Below are 21,298 nucleotides of genomic sequence, written 5' to 3' on the forward strand. Positions count from 1 at the left end.
ATAAATTAGATCAGCTCTCCAAAGTCCCCAGGAGGCAGCCAGGTGGCCCCTCCCAACCTCCTGTGGAACCCCCTCCCCCCCCCAATCCGGGTAAAATTCTTGTGTTTTGTCCAACACAAATACCTTTCTGAAACTTGACTTATATGCAATTCTTATCACAATTACACAATATGTACATTAGTCTTCTTTAAATTTCTTCCTAACATTATTTTTATTCAAATTGTATGGTTTTTAATAACTCTAATTCCCTCCTTTTTGTACCAAACAGCAATGGGAAAATAGCTTACTCATTTCTTTTTTTTTAATTTTAACTTTTTATTTTAAGATTCGAAGTAATAAAAATTCAAATGGCCTTCTTCTCTGTATTGTTTTGTCACTATAAGCTCTGAACTGCATTGCATAATAGATAAGAGTGGCTTAATTTAGAAACTCCTGTGATCTGTCCAAATGCTGTAACATCGAGCAATAATTTTTTTCCTTGTCATATAAAGACAAGTTAGACATTTTTACAACTGTTCCTTTAATTAACAAGAGACATAGTCTATGTACTGTTCTTACCATATAAGTAATCATTTGCAAATGTTCAGATCAATAACTACTCATAATAACAGTAAAAGAAATTTATTTTAAAAATATAATCTGACTTGTAAAAGATTAACTGTGCTATTACTGTTATTATCACATCTTCCTTTCTTTTTTCTCATTACACAATGTTTACCTGCAATGAAGGGGTGATCTGAATAATCTAATAAATTGAAGTGATTACCAGATGGACTAGTGGAATACTAAACTTTAATATAGCAAGCTTTCAAATCTATGAAGTATAAGGGTCAGAGTATCTTAATGGTAAATGAAAACATTTCATAATACTAAACTTAGATTCCTTGATAGAACTTTTTTTTGCCCTTGATTAAATAAGTTAGCATTTTTGCTACACAGGGTCTTCATTATATTAGGCTGGATAACAGGTTTCCTTGGTCCCCTCCCATGCCCACATGCTAATCCCCAGAACCTATGAATAATTTCTCTGGCAAAAGGGACTTGGCACATATGAATAAGGATCTTGAGATGGAGAAGATAAGCTTGAGTTAGCTGGTAAAATCTAAGTATAATCACAGGTATCCTAAAGATTTCAGAAGAAGATTTGACTATAGAAGGGATGTGATTAGTGAAATAGAGATTGACATGACATAGGTAGGAGCCAAGAGATACTGGCAGCCTCCAGAAGTAGGGACAACAAGGATTGCCTCCAAAAGGAGCCAGTCCTACAGACATCTTGGCTTAAGAACTGGCCCTAAAACACCTTGGTTTTAGCTCTATAGGCTAATGTTAGACTTTGTATTTCCAGAACTAGAATAGTCTTGTGTTGAATTACTAAAGTTACTATAACTTACACAATATCTTCAGGACACTGGATCTCTAAGGTTCTTCTGTGATTTGAGAAAAATGCCCTGCATTGCCTGCTTTGTGTATTTTTGTTTTCAAGTACATTTAAATAGGTATAAATTGAGAAAAAGAATTTTTTCATTAGTTATTTGAGATATAAAATTCTTTGTAGTTAATCTGTTGGATATTAGCATGTCATCAACAAGAGGCAGTGAATACTAGTGGAGATACTTCATTTAGTTTCTCTTACAAAGGGGAAAGAAGACATTATTTCAAATTTCTATGTTAGAATAGCCAATTCAATTAGAAATTCAAAACACGAGAATCTTGCAGAAATCAGCTGTCAGATTTATTAATCTACCTGAAAATTAAAAAAAAAAACATAAAAATACAACCAAACAAAAAGTAGAATAAAATCCAAACGTAAAAAAATAAAAACCAAAAAAAAGTTGATACATTTCCCAAAAGAGTTTATAATGCAATATTTTGAACCCTTCTGTATTGGAAATATATTTTCTATTGGCCAATTACTTATTTAGTTCAGTGAGTCACTACCATAAACAGCAATATGTAGTCTGTCCTTAAATATTATATAATGAATGCCATTTCTTTCTTTGATCCCTTAAGATAACTCATGGCCTAATTCTTCCTCACTGACTGACTAGAGTTAGAACATAAAAAGAAAAAAAGGAACAAAAAAAAAGGAAGAGGAAAAAAAATCCTCAATGTGATTTTTCATTTAAAACATACTTTAATGACCCACTAAGTTTTCTCTTCAGTTTCACCAAATGTCTCATATAACCATTTTCTTTCCAATAAAATTTCCACTGAATATTTTTAAATCTGTTTTTGTCCTAAGTGTTGCAAATGGCCACATGAGCATAGTGGGATTTAAAAGAAAAAAAAAAAAAGCTTCTTATTTTTAAGGCATACTTATTAGCCCATAAAGGACCAAATGATAGGTGACAAGTATATAGAACAATCATTGAGATCACAGGTTACATACATATGTTGAAGTAGAATTTTTTTTTGTAGGAATAATGTGAATAGTATTAATTTTGGCATGTGGGTTCCCCAATAACTATTTAGAGAAATAGCTATGTTCTGTGTAGTAATGGGTAGAAAGAGACCATCTTTAAATAGTCTTTCTGGTGCTTATCATGAAATGCTTTCATAGGTCTATTTTGGCTTCATGTATAGGATTTTTTTTAACATTTTGCTATAGACTCTGAAAAAATTGCTTCTAGGATATTAATGGATTGAACAAAATTCATGTCACTTGCTTGATACTTAACAAGCTATTCAGCGATACCATTTACTTATGGTTCTTTCAGAGTGAATGGAACAAGTCCTGCCTTAGATTATTTTCTCCAAATGCAAAACAAAATACAAAACAAAATCTTTGAAACTTAAAATCTTTAAATCTTCTTTCAAACAATCCAGTCACATTTACAGGAGTGTCCAAAACGAGATGATGGATAATATCAGTGCCAGCACTATGTCATACAGCAAACTTCCTCATATTCTTTGACAGTTTGTAATTTTCCATTTCGCCAAAAGTTACAAAAGTTTCCATAGTTTCCCTTAGCAAGCTGAAGCTTACTCTTCATTTGTCAATGTGCATAAAAGCTGCTCATAGCATAGCATGGCATAAGCTATTTTTTAAGCAATAAATGGTTTGAGTCATCTATTTTGTCCTGAAATGCTATCTGTAGTTAACTGCACTGCTTATAAATGGTCATAGTAAATTCAGCATGAAAGAGAATATTACAGAAAAGACAGCAGCAGAAGCATTAGCATTATCTAATATTTATATATGTTATCAACATAACACAGCAGTAAAACGTTTAAATGCATATCAACGGGTACCATGTCTAAAAATTACTATAGTACCTATTTAGTGTAGTGGATATTTTTCTTAAAGAGTGCTTGCTGTAACTAGAACAGCATAATATGTGATTTAGTACAGTTAATTCTTATTGATTAAATAATGTATTTATGTACTGGAGGAAGAGAAAGGAGACAGATATTTTTTGCTTCATTGTGATCCCAGATTTAACATATAAATGAAGATTCCAAAGGACCATGACATGTCACTATTTAACTGAAACAGGCTTCAAAATACTTAAAAGACAGTATGATATGTAACTAAAGAGCAAGGTGGCACCAGATAACGTGTAATGCTACTGGCCTATGGCTCAGATTGGAGCCAGAGTCCAAAACTGTGCCCCTCATTTACAGTCATGGTGATTACTCAGCTTCAGAGAGAACTGCCCACTTGCATGGTTATCCTCTACGAGTCATATATAAAGCAAACAAAACAAAATAAAACAAAAGGCAAATGCAATCACTAAATACCTTTTTACAAGAGGTGCAAAAACAGTCATTCCTAACAATTAAACTGCCATTTACAGTAGGTTTTTTTGTACACCTGCAGAGCCTCAGAAATGACAGGGGGGAAATGCTCAAAGGCAAATAGTCTCCAAGTGGATATTTACACAATGTGAAATTAACTGTACCATAGGTATCCAGAGAAAATGAACATTATCTTATGTTATTATGAAATCGACAGACACGATATAGCTTCATACTTAAAACCTGTAGGACCCCATCCCAAAGCCTAAGTAAAAAGTAATCCCCAAATCCCTCTGCCCATTCACCCATTACCTTCCTGTTACACAGAATAAATGTTTAGATTACTCCCACCCACCCTCAAATAAAGTGCGCAGTCCATGGCAGACCATAGAATAATGCAACAGGAAAAGCCCCCTTTTGTATTATTATTTAAAAATAAAATACAAACAACAAAAATAAAACAAAGACTGAAGAGAATTCAGTGATTCTCCATATCTCGCAGAAAAAAGAGAAAGCACGAGGATGCCCCCTTGACTGTCACTCAAGTTAGTACACGTAGCCTTCATTGTAGGGATGAGGGTTGCAGCAGCCCCCTTCAGGCATGTAGGCCATGCTCTCATCAAAGTGAGACAGAGGCACCGTGTCCTCCTCATTGATGTGACGCTCCATGTCTGTCTTCAGCAGTGGGCGCTGATTATCTGGAAAGGCCATGGAGAAAAGGGCTTCTGGATCACACACAAACTTGTAGACATATCTCTCTCCAGCCACCTGATGAGAACACGGAGAAAAAAGCCCATCCTCACCATCCCCAGATGGGGAGGGGAAAGGCAGGGGGGAAAAATGGTTTACTATAGGAGAAAGTTGAATAAACAAAGGCAACCAATACATAGCAGGTACACACACAAAGTTAAAAAAAAAAAAAAAAAAAAAGATTCTTCGTTTTTACAATAAATTGTGATTCAATCAAGAAAAATACAAAATGATAACTGAGTTAATCCATTCAGATATAGCTACGAATTTTAGCAGTTCGCTTGTTTTAATATAAAAGCAAAGTTATGTTGTTACTTTTTAAAAACAATGATCTCATGCAAGCATTTGGCATTGGAAATATTTTTTTTTTATTTTGTTTGAAGGCAACATCTACATTTGTAAAAATTTATATCTTTAAGGTATGGTATCTCCCTCTCAATATTCCATTTTGAGAACAATGGAAAAACTAAGCCTTGAAAGTTTAAAAGAAAAATGTGTTTTATTCCTAATATCCCCCACCTCCTGCTTTGTGTTGTGTATTCTCATCTAAAAAAGCAAAGATACATTGCCTTATTTAAATGAAAGATGAATCAAGAGGACAGCATTATCGTGGGTACATCACATTTATAAAAATGAAGGGAAGATACATTAGATGGAACTTAAGGATGTGTGTAAAGTGTCAAATTGAAGCAAGAGGTGTAAAAAAGTGAAAGGAATCTAAAATATACAACGTATACGGAGGAAATGAGAAAAAGAAATGTGACAACTGCCTGAAATAAAAGAGACATACCGTAATGTGTAGGGAATGACATACCTCAAACTTAAATTTGGAAGAGTAATGCTTCTGTAGAAAATTATAAGCAATCGAAGGAGACAAATATAGCTCCCACTAAAAAATAGTGCTGACATGTTCAACACCAGGGCAGGGGTGCACACTCATAGTTCTTTGTATTCACTTTGGTTTTGTGTGTATGTGTGTGTGTGTGTGTGTGTGTGTGTGTGTGTATGTGTGTGTGTAGCTCATAATTTCAGAAAGCTGAAAATTTCTCAATGTCTTTGTGCTCCCATGTATCAAAAAGACATTACTATTGCATTTGTGGTGTAGGGGAACAGTGTGTTCATGGTTTCTAAACTATTTGTGTAAGTTTTGGGGGAAAAGAACAACTGCCAAAGTCTTGCTCCTCCGAACTCCATTTCAGAACATTTTTTTTTTTTTTACCCCAAATTTAAATAAGAGGAACCACTTTAGCAAAGTCAAATAATCTGAATATGCCTGAGTTTAAAAAGAGCCAGGACTTAGTAGTGTTTATGAATCTGGACAGGTTGCTTAACTCCCTCCTCAGTTCCCTGCCTTGTGAAATAGAAACAGGAATGGCTCCTTGGAAAGCCACTGTGGGACTGAGAGGAAAGTCTCTTGCACAGTGCATTGCAAACAGAAGCCTCACATAATTATTTACTTTCCTGCTTTATGCAAAGGAAATTAATTTCTTAAAGGTGAACTGGTGAAATGATCATAAAAAATAAGTACAAAATACCAGAAACAACCTGAAATATTAAATTCGAGTTTTCCTTTTCTTCCCCCTCCATTGTTCAAAGTATTTTCAGGGGAAAAGGAAAAAAAAGTATATGGCCTGCATATCTCTGAGTGTTTTATAACCTGTTTTATTTTGTTTGGGGCTTCAAAAAGAAGGTATATATTTAGGTATATTTGCTTTTTTTGTCCAACATGTTGATACTGGCTATAATTAGAAGTGATGTGATAAATGAAAAAGGTTTCACCACAGGGAATTTAAATGGATAACATGCAATCAAGATTATAAAATCTCTTAAGGACTTTATCTTTACTCACTGTCTCCTCCCCATTTCTTTTCTTTTCTTTATTTCTTTATTTATTTTGAATAAACATTTTTAGGTTGACTACTGTATTTATTGAACTATATTAAGTGCTGCTGAGTTTAGAACAAGAGCTGACATCCAAACAATGAAAGTGGTGTCTTCCATTATTAGCATTACAATCACAATGTGAGAAGGGCTGTACATTAAGTGTCCCCAAATTACAACACTGAGAGAGGAAAAACAGGGATTTTGTGGGCAAATGAATCAGATTAAAACAAGGAGGCATCTTTGTAAACTGTACTTTCAAAGGTTAAATATTTGAATTATGTTTTAGCTTTTGAAATTTCAAAAGTAATTCAGAGTTATTGGTTACTGAATTAGAAATGACAGATCAAGGGAAAAAAAAAGCTTCCTAATTATATCATCCAGAATATAATCACTGTTTAAAATGTTGGTATATATTTTTCTAGGCATTTCTAAATTTTGGAATAGAGCACTCCTATTGTCTAGGTACAACGAGCATTACTACACCATTTCTTCTTTCTTTCATAACTACTGAAATTAATTACCAGTTTTAATTTTAAATTTTTTTCATGTTTAGACTCATTGGTTATTTTTATTTAATTTTCTAGCCTTTTAATGTGTGTGTGTGTGTGTGTGTGTGTGTGTGTGTTGTATGTGTGTACTCTACATAATGCCCACTGTCAATTCATTGAGTTTTGTCAATGAATAAATATGGTCATGGTAAATGTTTCCCCTACATGTTGAAGTATGTAATTCTACATCTTTTTTTTAAAAAAATAAAAAGGATGGCACAGTTTTCCTCTGAATGAATATACTAGAATTGACTTAATCAACAGAACGGTGCATAAGTTAAAGAGGGAAGAGCAGAACATTCTAGAAAGAATGTGAGTGATGCACTGGAGTACAGATGTGTCTAGGAACAGCAAGATACAGAATGGCTATGTAGGCATGAGGAGGAGGGATAAGTTTCACAATTAAACTTGTAAGTGTCGTCATTGTGCTAGCCATGAATATAATGCATTTTTTGCATTGAGCTATTGAGCATCCTGCCATTCTTTAAGTCATAAGAAACACCTCAAAAGGTCTGTCATAATTAGCATTTTACTTTCCTAAATTAACTTATAAATTAGTGGTAAATAGTTTCATTGGCAGTTATAGCCTACCAAGGGCCAATATGAGGAACAATGACATTTTTACTGGTATAATTCAGGATCTATATCATTATGTGATAGCAGGTTGCCTTATTAACTTATTAAAATAAGAGGACATGGAATAAGACAACAAATAAATGGAAATCAGTAGTGGTCCTACTAGTAATAAGTTTAAACATATTTGAGAATATTTAAGATCAGGTACAACATTCTGTAGATCTCTGTCTACCACTGCAATAGTTTGGATCTTAAGTGTTCTCCAACAATCTATGTGGTAAAGTTTGGTCCCAAGCATATTGCTGCTGGAGGTGGTGGCAACTTCAAGAGGTGCAGCCCAGTGAAAGTTCTTTAGACCACTGGGGCCTGCCTTAAAGGAGTAGTGAGACCCTAGTCTCTTCTCTTTCTCTCTTTTGCTTTCTGGCTATGAGGTGAGCAGGTTCTTATACCATGATATGCTGCCTTGCCATAAACCCAAAGCAAGAGGGCTAATTGATCTGGATTGAAACCTCTAAAACTATGAGCCACAATAAAACTTTTGGTTTTATAAGGTGAATTATCTCAAGTATTTTTCATCGACATGGAAAGCTAATACAAATACTGTGTTTAAAACCAAAGGTACAGTTATGGGTCTTATAATAATTTTAGCTGAGAAAGCTCTTGATGGTCTAGACAAACCACACGTGTCTTGGCTTACCATGACTTCCAGATATACGCTAGGCTAAGCATCTATCAATTTATAGAGACTTTAATTATGTCAGGTGCCATGCAAAGTATCTCAAGTACTTTTTATTTAATAATCATGACAACTTTAATGATGTAAGAACATCACCATTTAGTAAAAGAATCTGTTCAAGAAAGTGACCCTAGCATTGAAACCTAAATGTGCCTGCACTATCCTTCACTACTTTGTAGTGCTGCCCAGGGAAACTGTGATGGACTAGTACTGAGCTCCCATATGAAGAGGAGGGGAATGAAAATGAAGAATAAGATGTATGTGAAAGGATAGGGTTACAAACTGAGTATGGAGGTGGGGTGAGGGGTGGGGAGACAGCAAACAGTCACATATTTTGAAGGTAAGATTCAGGAAATAGGGAGCAATTGAAAATCCAATTCAACTTTATCTTATAAGGATTTTAAAAGTTCTAACTTCTGAGCTGGCAAATTCCAGAGCACCAATTCCCTGTGTTCCAGAAAACTCAATAGTCCTACTGCCCTCTATTAAGTTTTATGCAGCGACTGCCAGTTTTTCTTGGCACAACTATGATGCCATAAAAATATGCCACAATCTATAACATGTAACTATGTTTGTCTCCCAAATAAACAAATAATAAATTGTAAAACAGAAATTTCCACAATGAATAAATCATCAACAAGGCAATTAGATTTGAATACAAATACAAGGCAGAAGGACATCATAACAAATATCTGAATGTTTAATCTTTATTCATTGCTTCCTTCAAAGATTTTATATTTTATTATATGATTCACTTATCTCTACTGTATTTTTAAGCTACTTTCAAATATTAAAGGAAGCTCATTTGGGATAAAACGACATATATTAAACTTTGTTCTACTAACCAAATAAGACCGAGAATAAGTAGTTTAGCATAATAAGCTATTAGGTGACAAAGCCAGGCAAGATATCAGCCAGAAGAAAAAGTATTTCTCCTAATGAGTATAAGAAATATCTGAATGTTTAAGAATCAGAACATTTAAAAAAAAGGAGAAAAAAAGAAAGAATTCATTAGCCTAAGAATTTTTATTTGCATTGGAATTTATAAACAAATATTTCAAAAACACAAAGTTGTGGAGAAAGCTGCAGAATAACAACTTCTTCTGGAGAGTTACAGATGCAGCATCAATACGGATATAACTTTTCCTTTTACTCTGTGTAGGAAAGTGGAAACTTCCAGAAAGCCTACTACTTTATATATAATATTATTACACATTTGTCTGTAATGTCCATGAATTTATAAACAGAAAGGCTTAGAATACCAAAACCAAGAGCTAAGCATTTGTTAGAATGAGTGAAAACCTTGCTTCAGCAATGCAATGATATGTGGCTTTTAAAGTATGACATGCAGATTAATGTGCAACATTTCAATGAATTTTAATGCTGTATTAGCTGCTCACCTTTTGCATGATTCCTTTCTCATAATAATAGCGAAGTGAGCGGCTAAGTTTATCATAGTTCATAGCTGGCCTGTTTTTCTGAATACCCCAACGCCGGGCCACCTGCCACCAGAACAAAATTACATTATAGTGTTAAGGATTAGCAAAGGTTCACAAAAATTACGTACTTAACTACTTCTAAACCCACCTAAACTTGTTCAAATCAAAGATACAAGTAGCAAAAGCTATTGTGATCTGAATTTCCTGTGCCCTGGTTTGCTTTTTAAACCAGGCATGCAGTGATCATTCTGAAACATCACAATAGAATTCTTTGTCACTATTGTTTTGGATACAAAATTAAATGGAAATAAGGGAATGTGTTTACAACAGAATGAACAGACTGCAATTCACCAAAATGAGGCAAGTTTTCCATTCTGAGATACACCATTTTTTTTCTTTCTTAGTTTTTCAAACCAAACTATAGATTAAAGGCTGCTTTAATGATCTCTTTGTAAAGGTGTTTTATTGAAATTATGATAAACCAAAGAAAAAAGATATCCTGCTTAACTCTATGTAAAATAATAAACAAGTGGGCAATATATATAGCAGAGAAATATACAAATTAATAAACTGAACTACAAATAATTTTTATTGCCTGAAGCAGCATCATAATAAAACTGCATCCAAAACCAAACAGGAGAATCAAGCATTCATACATAGTTGGATGCTAAAAATAAGAAGGAAGTGGAAAAGGTCATCATGCATGAGTCCACAAACAAATATCTTTAAAGCAGAATGTTCGCTTTATTGTTTACTAAAATTTCTGAGAGCTTTTGAACATGTGACTTTGGCAGAATTCTTCAAAGAGCTTTAAAAACACACCTCCTTTCTCAATGTACACACCTCCCTAACCTTACCACTAGGCTGGGCGAGCAGAGGCCTTATACAGAATACTGTGTAGCCTGCTTTCCCTTCCCCAGCTAAAGTGTTCTCATTCATTTCCACTTTTATTAGTCTGAGCAAAAACTGCAGCTGCCATGCAAACCCAGGCAACCCCAAGAGAGCATTATCTAACAGGGTTAGTGTGTTCCTTCGTTTCCATGAAATTCCAAGTTGTTGCTACATCATATATTTCCATGAAATTCCGAGTTGTTGCTACGTCATATATACTAAAGTATCTTTTCTAAGAGATCATTCTGTCTGTCTCCACTTCATTAGCAACAACCTTTTCCAGGGTTTTTTTTCTTTCTTTCTTTTTTTTTAAATACCCATCCTTGCTATTTTTCTCTCTGCTGTTTGTATGCTCTCAATGAAGATGTACTTTAGCCACATGAATTAGTATACTTTTTCAGGGTAGAGAGATATGATATCACAGGGACAAGATTACATACCCAAGCTGCCAATAACAGTGGCAGATATATCTTAGTTTTCCCGAAATAAATTTTATTTTAATGTTAAGGTTCTGAGCAATGCTGAAATGGTGTGGGGAAAAGTGGTGTTAAGAAATGAAAGTATTTTCTAAATAAAATATCTTTTAAAAACTTCACAATAGACATCAGTGAATCTTTAATAGACATAGCAGCTGAACAGCATGCAAACTTTGAGGAGATGTGAAAATAAATGCTTATCTCTTTAAATTAAAGAAAAATTGAGGAATAATTATTCATTTATAAATGATTCTTTTCTAAAACCTCACCAGGATTCACCTGGAAAATAAAATATCCACAACAAAGTTTAAGAGGACATTCTGGAGATCTCTGGGGAGATAAATATGATTTTCTTAATACCACAAAAGAGTATTCCATCTTTACAGAGTTTGATTCTTATGAGGCCTGGTAATTCTCATCACTGTGGGTACTAGTTCATATTTAAGAAAACTACAAGGCATTCTTAGACTTGTTTTAGTGACATTTCTTCACAAAACTTAGGGGAATGAGGCAAAAAAAAAAAAAAAAAAAAAAAGCCTATGAGATGCAGACAAGAAAGAAGCTTAAAATTAACAGAAAACACAAAAAATTTCCAGGCCAGGTAGACCACCCATAAGCTAAGGAAGTCCACTCAGTCTCCACCTGTGACCTTCCAGTGCCATGCATGGTATCCAGCACCACCTGAAGCTAAGGCACAATTGTCAATATGGAGTGGGAGAGTGGAGACAACACTTTCAAGACTTCCTCATAACACTCATTCAAATAGAAACTTAGGGTGTTAGTGGGGAGAGCAAACTGTGGCACAATGGCATTCCTCCTTATTTTTCCACAAACTAAACAGGATAATGTAATAGAATAAGTATTAGTTAACTTTTTTTAAAAGACCTGCCTGTATGTATACATGGAAATCACAATGGGGTCCCAGCTATCAGACATCCTGGTGCTCAACAATCTTGACTACTATAAAAAGACTTTGACACTGAGTCGCATAGATGCCTTACTAATTATTGCAATACTTTTGCCTGGAACATTTCTCTAGGATTACTGATTAACTTGAAAATAATATCTCAAATATCTCAAAAAGAGATATTAAAGATTATGAATTTGCTAAAGTTATCTATGCAGATACTCAGCACAGATCTAGATGAAATGTAAAGAAAACAGAAGCCACAAGTCAATAGTTTTGGAGACACCTTTCCTGAGTTGTGCAGACATGTACACAGAGCTGCCATGTAAGGGCAGAGGGGAACTATGGGCCACACAGGCTAAAGAAATTTCAGAAACCTGTTACAAAGAAGAAATTTTAGCAAGGCATCACAGTCATTGCCTGATGGAAGCAATTCCAACAGTAAGCAATGCAGCAATCAGAAATGAGATTCACTTCATTTTGAACAAAAGCCTTAGGAAATATTCAGTACTTATTGCACAATTCCCATTGAGTTAGTTACCATTTGTAAATGGTCTACTGGCTCTGAATTACCCAGTCCTTTTTTAACTTTATGAGTCTGCTACAGAAAAGTTGTTGAAATGTCGGTTTATAGTACATAACAGATGTAACTATATTCCTTCTCTGTGTTAAAAAAAAAAATCACTGAACCTTAGAATTTGATGGAACTTAATGGTCATCTGGTCATATCTACCACTTATTCAAACTCAAACATCAGAAAGGTCAATAGTTGTTATATAAAGAACTTAATCACTTGCAGAATGTTTATGCTTCTGAGTGGATCAAGAATTACTGACATAATTCAGTAATGTCCCTTATCTTAACAAATACATGACAAAAATAAAAAGTCCTATTTCTGCTCAGTTTATTTTAATCACAGGTGGAGGGAAATAACTGTTTAACTACTACAAATCCCTGTTGGATATGCTCAGTTGCTGCATGATTCAAGTCTTACAGTGATTATTAGCATCTTCCATGAAGAGAAGAGCACACTCTCCCATCATGTTAAAGGGCTTTCAAATTACTTTGTTAAGCATTTCTAGTCTCAATTTGTTACTGCTTCACATTTTTGTGGTTCTTTCACTTACATCATTTAAGTACATCTACAGAAAAACTAATTTTCTTTGACAGCCAAATTGAGCTTTAGACAGACTACAAAATTTAAACACCCAAACACTTATCCCACTCTAAATAAGGGGCATTTTCAGTTTCTGCTACTGCACCCTTTCTCTCTCTCTCTCTATCTTCTCTCTCTCTCTCTCTCTCTCTCTCTCTCTCTCTCTCTCTGTGATACTAACGAGCTCCTCTAATCATAGTTTTTAAAATACACTCTTGCAATAAATCATCTCTTAATAAGTTATGTAATTTTGTCTTCTGAACATCAAAAGAAGGCATATTATTTGATTATGTTCAATATATCAAATAATAAACCCAGAACATTTAAGATATATGGGCCCAGTAGCCAGGTTGTGGATATCCAGTGTCTATGAAACAAATCACTTTGGGTTCCAAAAATTTTCGACTCTTACTAATTTTTCAGCTTTACTGAGGTGTTTAGATTCAGTAGCCAATATAATCAGTCACAGGCATGTCAGCCAAAAATCCTGGCTGATATTAACTGAAGTCAATTTTTAAAATAACAGAGAAAGCATTTTAATAAAACAAAAATTTCATTAGTCAGTCACCTTTTCCTGGAGGTCCAAAGTGTTATCGATGGATTATGCTATAGTAACTACAGTAGACTTACACCTAAACTAAGTCCTGGGGGAAAGAAAATTTTAATTTTAGGAGCTCTTCATGGAATTACTTCATTTGTGATTCTTTATGAAAATACTTGATTTGTGTGTGCATTGCAAGGTAAGGAGGCAGGATTGAGAGACAGTTGAATACTTGGTTGAAAGTGTGTTCCATATATGTATATTATCTCTATCCAGAATGTCTCATTTTAATAATCCCTTGTATACTATAGCAATATTTTAAAGTTTATCCCTAATTTCCAATGGAGTCTACATAGTCCAGATGACTTGAAACAGATATCATTAACATTCAAAAGGAAACAACGTCTCTACCAAGCCTGTGTCTTGTAAAACACTCTTAAGTCTGTGAATTTTCCACTGTATACTGTGGCATTGGGTGTCTCTCCCCGCCCCCTAGCTGTACTTCACCTCTGCCTTATGCATGACTTTGGTCCTTAAATACTCCTCTCCAAACCTCTTGATAAAATCCAGATTGTCCAAATAATGACTGCTAATTCAAAAGAACAATTCCTCTATCTACAAAATTAGTTGCGCTTCAGCAGACATCTCCCTTCTTTCCTAAGGACCATGAAACCTCCTACCTCCTTCCCCAAATTAAATGCTCTTTTAGAGACTTCTCCAGTTTGGCCTTCCTGAATAAAGAACCATGCTAATGGTGTTCTGTTTGATTTTCTTCAACATTCTGTAAGCCAGTATTACAATGGAAAGATTATAGAATAAATTAGTAGTTTTAAATGTCGACATTATTCTTTTTTGTCCCACTGTCTAATTCAAATGGTAGCTAGAATTTTAAAATTACATGTTTAGCATATTAATCAAATGTATCAGCTCCTTTACATCATAGCACATCTTATTCTCCTAAATAAAATTTACTAAACCAACCTCTTCAGGCTCAATCAGCTTAAATTCCATGCCTCTACCAGTCCAGGCAATGAAATGAGAATTTGAAGGGTCGTCCAGAAGAGCTACCAAAAACTGCCAGAGCTGAAGTGATCCTCGCCGTTGGTACGTGGGTCCTTCCCGATACATTCCTGGCTCTTGTTTGATATCCCCTAAATTAAAAATTTTAAAGGTTCATCATTAGCATCAATATTATGCTATTTATGTAAACTTTTTATTAAACCAATTAAGAAAATGGCTAAACACAGCCACTTTGTGAAATATAATGTTACCCTTAAATATTTAAAATAGTTAAATGGTCGACTAAATCTGCAATCTGTACAAACTTACAGAGAACTATATGTAATATATTCACATCAAAAATATTGTAAAAAGGTGCAGACAAAAATCCATGGATGTCATTTGCTTACAAAAGTTTTGTATAATTTTTTTTTTTTCATTGATTTCTCTGAAAACCATGATATAAGGGACTGGGATGTATTTCAGCCGTAGAAAGTTTGCCTAGCAAACTTGTATGCAGCCCTGGGTTCGTTCCCCAGCACTACAAGCAAATATAGTAACAACAACAATAATAATTACCATAGTATCTAATCATACTTATTTGCTTCTTTGTTAATGATATTACTCACTTCTCTAAGCAACGTTGAAGAGGGAGTAATCAATTTTAAGCTCAGGGCATTTTATTTGTACAAATTAAATTGTGCAAACTATAATTTGCAAATACCTTATTGACCTATGCATGACAAACTATTGAAAATTTTAATGCACATATTTCAAAGCAAATGTAATAGAATCATAAACTCTGAGTTAAGTAATGTGCACTTTATATAAATTAGAAAAATCTCCTGGGTAATTCATAGCATACTAGATTATCATCATACCATCTTTCTTCCACACCTTCATATACCTTCATAGAAAAATTATCACTTTCTTACCTGGCAACAAATAAAAATTCTCTCTCATATTTCTTTAACTCTTATTTGTATTTCATTCATATGAAATTGCCAATTTAAAAATATGTACATCAGATGTTTCTGTGGAAAAAAGCTATTTTTAAGCAAGAAGATTTGTTTATTTTAGATTCATTTGGCATTCATATATAGTATAAAAATCTAGTAAATAACAATAAAGGTTATTTAGCATTGTAATGCTTCTGCTATAAATCTGGTCATTTATCTTGGCTTAACAAAGCAAAACACCTAGTGTCATAACCATTGATTATTTACTGCTATCTCCAGTCAATTGTCTCAAAATATGTGGAACTGGTCACATTGGGGACTGAGTGTGTACAGTCAAATGTGTATATCATTGTTAATGCATGAAGTTTTCTTCTCCACTAAAGAAACAATTCAGACAGGATAACTCAAGTGGATCTATTGACACTAGTGTGAATTTTAAAACAGACCAAATCATAAGCTTTATAATTTTGGGGGGAGGGGGGTCTGTGAAGAGAAATATAACTCTTAAAAGAATTGCACACCAAATTGCAAAGTTATTCAATCCCTAATTGCTAAAAAATCATTGTGTTGTTTTGTTCTAAACTAGATAATACAGGAGTGTATCTTTATATTGGCTTCAAAGACAGTTTTATTTATCTTAGTTTTTTCTTCTGAGATTTATAAAATTTTTCATGAGGGTAACTAAACAATTATGCACATAGAGTAAAACACTGACATTTTTATTGTTTCTATAGCACTTCTGCCTATAAATGTGACTGAATGCACTGACCATGTACAATGAAAAAACAATCCCTTGTTTTTCTTTCTTCTTGTTCTCCATTACATGGCAAATACTATCTTTCAACAATGTTTTCTTAGTATAAAATTGAAGAATATTTAAACGTCAAAGGGAATCAATAATGAAGACAGCCAGTTCCCTAAACATCAGTGTAATTTGGGCCTGTAAAACTATAACATAATCTTATCCATAGCTTTAAGATAGTTTTCCTCCTCATGTGTTCTTACTAATTTTAACATGACTTAAAATATGAAGCTCACCACAAACAAAAAAAACTGACAAAGGTCATTCCTACAAGTAAAAGCTTTAAGCTTCGCCTGAAAGAAAAGACTATATGTTAAGAATTGTGATGCTCTTCTAATGGTGTTAAATAGCCAGTTCTCACATATGAAACGAGGCTTAAAGTATCTATTACAGAATAAAGCCAAAAAAGTGACCCCCAAAGTGACTTTGGAATAAATCTAACAATTTAAAGGAGGCAAAGGAATTGTATTTTCCCAAGACTCACCATCCCTTCTGAATGGTATGAAAGAATGAATAGCAAAAGCTCGGGAACATAGACTTCAAGTAACTAATTAGAGATTGAAAAGCAATCTGAACATGTACTTTGCTGTTTAAATAATGACAATTAAAAACTCTGAGAGCTCCCAAGTCATTATAGCCATGATCCCCAAAGTTTGTGCAATCAGCTAATCAGAGGGCCCCTGCTCGTTTCCTGTTTAACAATCAAAGCAGGAAATATGGAGACCACTCTGAAGAACCACTAAATGAATTAACTGTTCACTATTTACCCAAGCTTCCTCATAAATGCCGACTTTTGCCACCTTGTCAAGAAAAGAAGATTCTATCTAACTTGACACTTTCTTATAATATCTGAGACCTTTCCATTGCAGCAGTGAGTGATTTTTTAAAAGATGCTTTCCTACCTCCCTTTTAAGCAATTATAAAGCAATGCTACATTAGTAATGTGCATCTCCCTTGGAAAAAAAAATGGGGAGGGGGAGCTAACAATCACTAACTAAATGGGCAGTTATGTTGTTTCTGTCTTCCATTATGCATCTTTTCATGAACAATAAAAGAGAGGAGCGTTTGCATTAAGTTCTCAGTGCATCCACAGTAGCATGCTTTCTGTCCTGCTTTGTTAATTACAGGATCAGCTTTCAGTAAATCTCAAATAACAAGCTGAATGTGCTCAGTAGGGCAATGGAAAGACCCTTCTTACTCTACACAAACTCGGCAAGCATGATGCTCGTTGGCTATATCTCCAAAAATGGACTCTCTCATAGAAAAAAAAAAAAAAGGTTCTTAATGGGTAGAAGAAAGAGAGAATTTGTAATAAGTTATGTTTAATTAGAATTGAGTACATGATAAATGAAGTGCATAGATATCTTTAAGTAGTGATGTCAACTATTTTCAGAAGAGGGAAGGGTGATCTCTTCAATCCCTCTCGCAAAAAAAACAAAATTTGAAGCACAGTGAAAAACCTACCATCAAATTTCTCTGGCACAACACAGGTGTCATCATAAAACTGCCTGGGACCCTTTTCAAACATACACCCTGTGGGGGGAAATGGAGACATTTATTCATAATACAAATTGAGCTGGTTAGCACTTTAAAATATAATCATTAGCACAAAAATTATGGTAGAAAATGATTCTATGACTTTTCTGCTCTGTGACCCTGAACAAATTTATTTAGATTCTTTGACTCAGATTCCACTCTATATAACAGAAACACAGTAATACCATCTATCTACCACCTTATAGAGTTGTTGTGAGGATTATATGATTTAAGGTATATTTAAGTTTAGAATGGTGCCTAGCTCGTGGTCACATGTAAGTTAATTGTCACACAAATATTGGCAAACCTAGGATTTATAATGTATCAAGTCATTTTTAGTTTCTTTTAGTTTCCTTATTCAATGAGAACAGAGTGAAATCAAAGTGAATTACTGGCTACTTTGCATTATTACTCTGTTGTTCTGGAACATATTTATTTCGCAATCCTACTTTCCTGTGGAAGTATCTAGGTAAGTAATCTCATCTTTAATAGCCAAGATAGTTGGGGGGACTTTCTTTCTTTCTTTCCTTTTTTTTTTTTTATTTTTGCTGTAACATAACTTAGTCCACAGAGAAATTGCAAAATAAATTCCAGCTTTCCATAATCATTTTTTCTCTTCCAAATATTCTTGACTGGTTCTTAATCCAATTGTTGTTGTCTTTAATTACCAGGAACAAATTTCAGCTGGGCATAGTGGTACATGGTGGCTCAGGCCTGTAATCCCAAGGACTGAGGAGACTGAGGCAGGAGGATTGCAAGTTCCAGGCCAGTCTCAGCAATTTAGCAAGACCCATGTCTCAAGATTAAAAGTAAAAAGAACTGGATGATGCAGCTCTGTAATAAAGTGCCCCTGGGTTCAATCCCAGTACACACACACACATACACACACACACACACACACACACACACACTAACACACACATACACACACACACACACACACATACACACATAAATAAATAAATACATAAATAAATAATTTAAAAAGAAGAAATTTCACATAGTTTATAGTTTTTTTTTTTTCTCAAGTGTATTAATCTCTTTGGTTGTTACATACTAGAAATGTCAGCAATGATAATGACATTGCATTTGTGCAAAACTGAGTCTCAAATATTTTGGATTTACCATTTTATTCTATCCTTTAAACCTCTATTAATATCATCCAAGTAAAATAACCAATAATAGATCTCATGTAAAAGGATGCATCTAAGTTTTACTGAAGAAACAGTGTTTAGGTCAAGAACTATTCACATATTTCCAGAAATCCTTTAGTGGGGATGATAGCCAGATGGAATTACTTTTATCTACTACTTCGCAGATGTCAAAGTCTGTTAGAGAAAAACTTTCCCACCATGGTTACCACAAATACAGCTGCAATAAAAACTCTTCTAGGCCTTTTATGTGAAATCTCATTCTTAACAATTACTTGTCTAACTGTGTAAAATCCAGGATTGTTAAAACTACATGTTTTATCAAGAAACAGACCCATGACTTAAGTCTGTAAAAGCAAACCTGAATATTACTCAAAGATCATTTCAGTAGATTGCAGTGCAGTAAGGTGAGTTGATTTTGAGCACAAGTTCTAGCTCAAAAGAATGTGGTTTGTTGCAAAAAAATGAACACAGAAATGCACTTTTCAGCTGTTTCTATGTACATGACTCACGTTAACAACCAAACACAAGGTATCATGACCCGAAAAATCTTCCTTTTACTTTAAAAATATAAAGTTTTAAAATAATGGTTTAGGGAGCATGAATGAGTTTTCTAAAAGCATATAAATGGTTCATTAAGTGATCCCATATTTGGAATGTCCAATTATTTTTAACAATATTAATGCAGAATTTCAAGTATGTAAGGACTTACCTTCTGTTCTGCTGGGATGAGCCAGGAAGCCTTCTTGCCTCATGTAAATGGAGTGGCAGCTAGGCACTTCTGAAAGAGGAAACAGCATTGGTCAAAGCTGGGCCTGAAGCTGAAAGGACACTGCTGTCAGTGGACAGGGTGCAGACCAACAGAAAGTTACAGAAACTGGCACAAGTTCCCATGAGAAGAACCTGTCAACCCGTGGTCAACATTTCCAGGGGGGCCCACAAACAAAACAGAAGAATGAGTATATCATGGTGAACACTGATTCTCTGGAACAGGACAGGCTCATAAATTTGAAGTTTACCAAAATCAAACTTGATCAGGTTCAGTCCTAATAGCATCTCCACATGAAGGTAATAATGTCCTTCAAATAGTATCCTGAGTTATGTTTTGGGAATACTTATATAATAAATTTATGTATCTCCTGGCTACTTATATGCAAAGCAGAAATCAACAAATGGTTTGCCCATAGTTTATTTCATGAACACAAGGTAGAAATAAGTATGAAAAAATAAAACAGTTAAATTTCTTAAAACTTTTAAGGTGATTGCTATTGCTATTGACTGGCTTTTTCATCTTAAGAATATAGATCAAACTAAAAGCCACTAAGAATCTAAAACAGAGATAGAGCAACTTCATAGCAAATACGTATTACCCTAAGTGTGAAGCTTTGCCTACATGACTACAGCATTTAATTCCTGAGAAAATAAACTTGAGTAATGGGTACACCTGGGTCATAATGATGGCTCCAAATTTAAATTGTCTAATAGTTTAGAAATGGGAGAAAGGAAATAAGTATACATTAGAGACAATGGATTAAAATTCAAGTCATTCTCTTACTATTAATTAAGCTGCATAAATTCTTACAAACCATTTTGTGTCTGTTTCCTTCCTTCCTTCCTTTTTTCTTCCTTCCCTCCCTCCTTCCTCCCTCTTCCCTCCCTCTTATAAGAGATTGAACCCAGGGGTGCTTAACTGCTGAGTCACATTGCCAGCCCATTTTCTATTTTATTTAGAGACAGGGTTTCTCTCAGTTGCTGAGGCTGGCTTTGAACTCATGATCCTCCTGCCTTAGCCTCCCGAGTTCTGGGATTATAGGTGTGTACCACTGTGACTAGTTTGTGTCTATATTTCTATAAAGCAAAGAGTTGGGTCTGGCGATTCCTGAAATCAATTACAGCTTCCCCCAAGTTCTTTGATTCTGAATATAGATGTTCACTCACATAAAGAGAGGTAGATCAATGGTGAAGCAGTGAACCTCAGGACCTTCCACTTTTGTAAGAGTCCCTTTTGAGGTCCTGTACTTCATTTTGGATTTGCCATTTTACTTTCTTCTTCTTAAAGAGGAATTCACCAAATTTTTACATGTTTTAGTTCCAACAAACCTATGCCCAACCCAGTGTATAGCAACTACAAGTTCTGCAGGAAAGTATAAACATGTGTTCAGATAGTCTTCTGTATGTCTGTATGCATTACTAAAGTTTTCTTAAC

General features: G+C 34.4%; 1 protein-coding gene across 2 annotated transcripts in view; it reads right to left on the bottom strand.

The window, feature by feature from the left end:
• Window positions 1-4,158: 4,158 nt before the first annotated feature.
• Window positions 4,159-21,298, bottom strand: part of Etv1 (ETS variant transcription factor 1) — an 88,822-nt gene continuing 71,682 nt past the window's right edge. For both annotated transcript variants that reach the window (XM_076862992.2, XM_076862985.1), the window contains exons 9-13: window positions 19,805-19,873; window positions 17,870-17,938; window positions 14,627-14,796; window positions 9,636-9,737; window positions 4,159-4,509 (exon numbers count right to left, since the gene is read on the bottom strand). In XM_076862992.2, the coding sequence (XP_076719107.1) occupies window positions 4,288-4,509; window positions 9,636-9,737; window positions 14,627-14,796; window positions 17,870-17,938; window positions 19,805-19,873 (632 nt within the window). In that variant the 3' untranslated portion in view covers window positions 4,159-4,287. The remainder of the gene's footprint in view (window positions 4,510-9,635; window positions 9,738-14,626; window positions 14,797-17,869; window positions 17,939-19,804; window positions 19,874-21,298) is intronic.

This window comes from Callospermophilus lateralis, chromosome 1, assembly GCF_048772815.1.
Source record: "Callospermophilus lateralis isolate mCalLat2 chromosome 1, mCalLat2.hap1, whole genome shotgun sequence".
Classification (NCBI taxonomy): Eukaryota; Metazoa; Chordata; class Mammalia; order Rodentia; family Sciuridae; genus Callospermophilus; species Callospermophilus lateralis.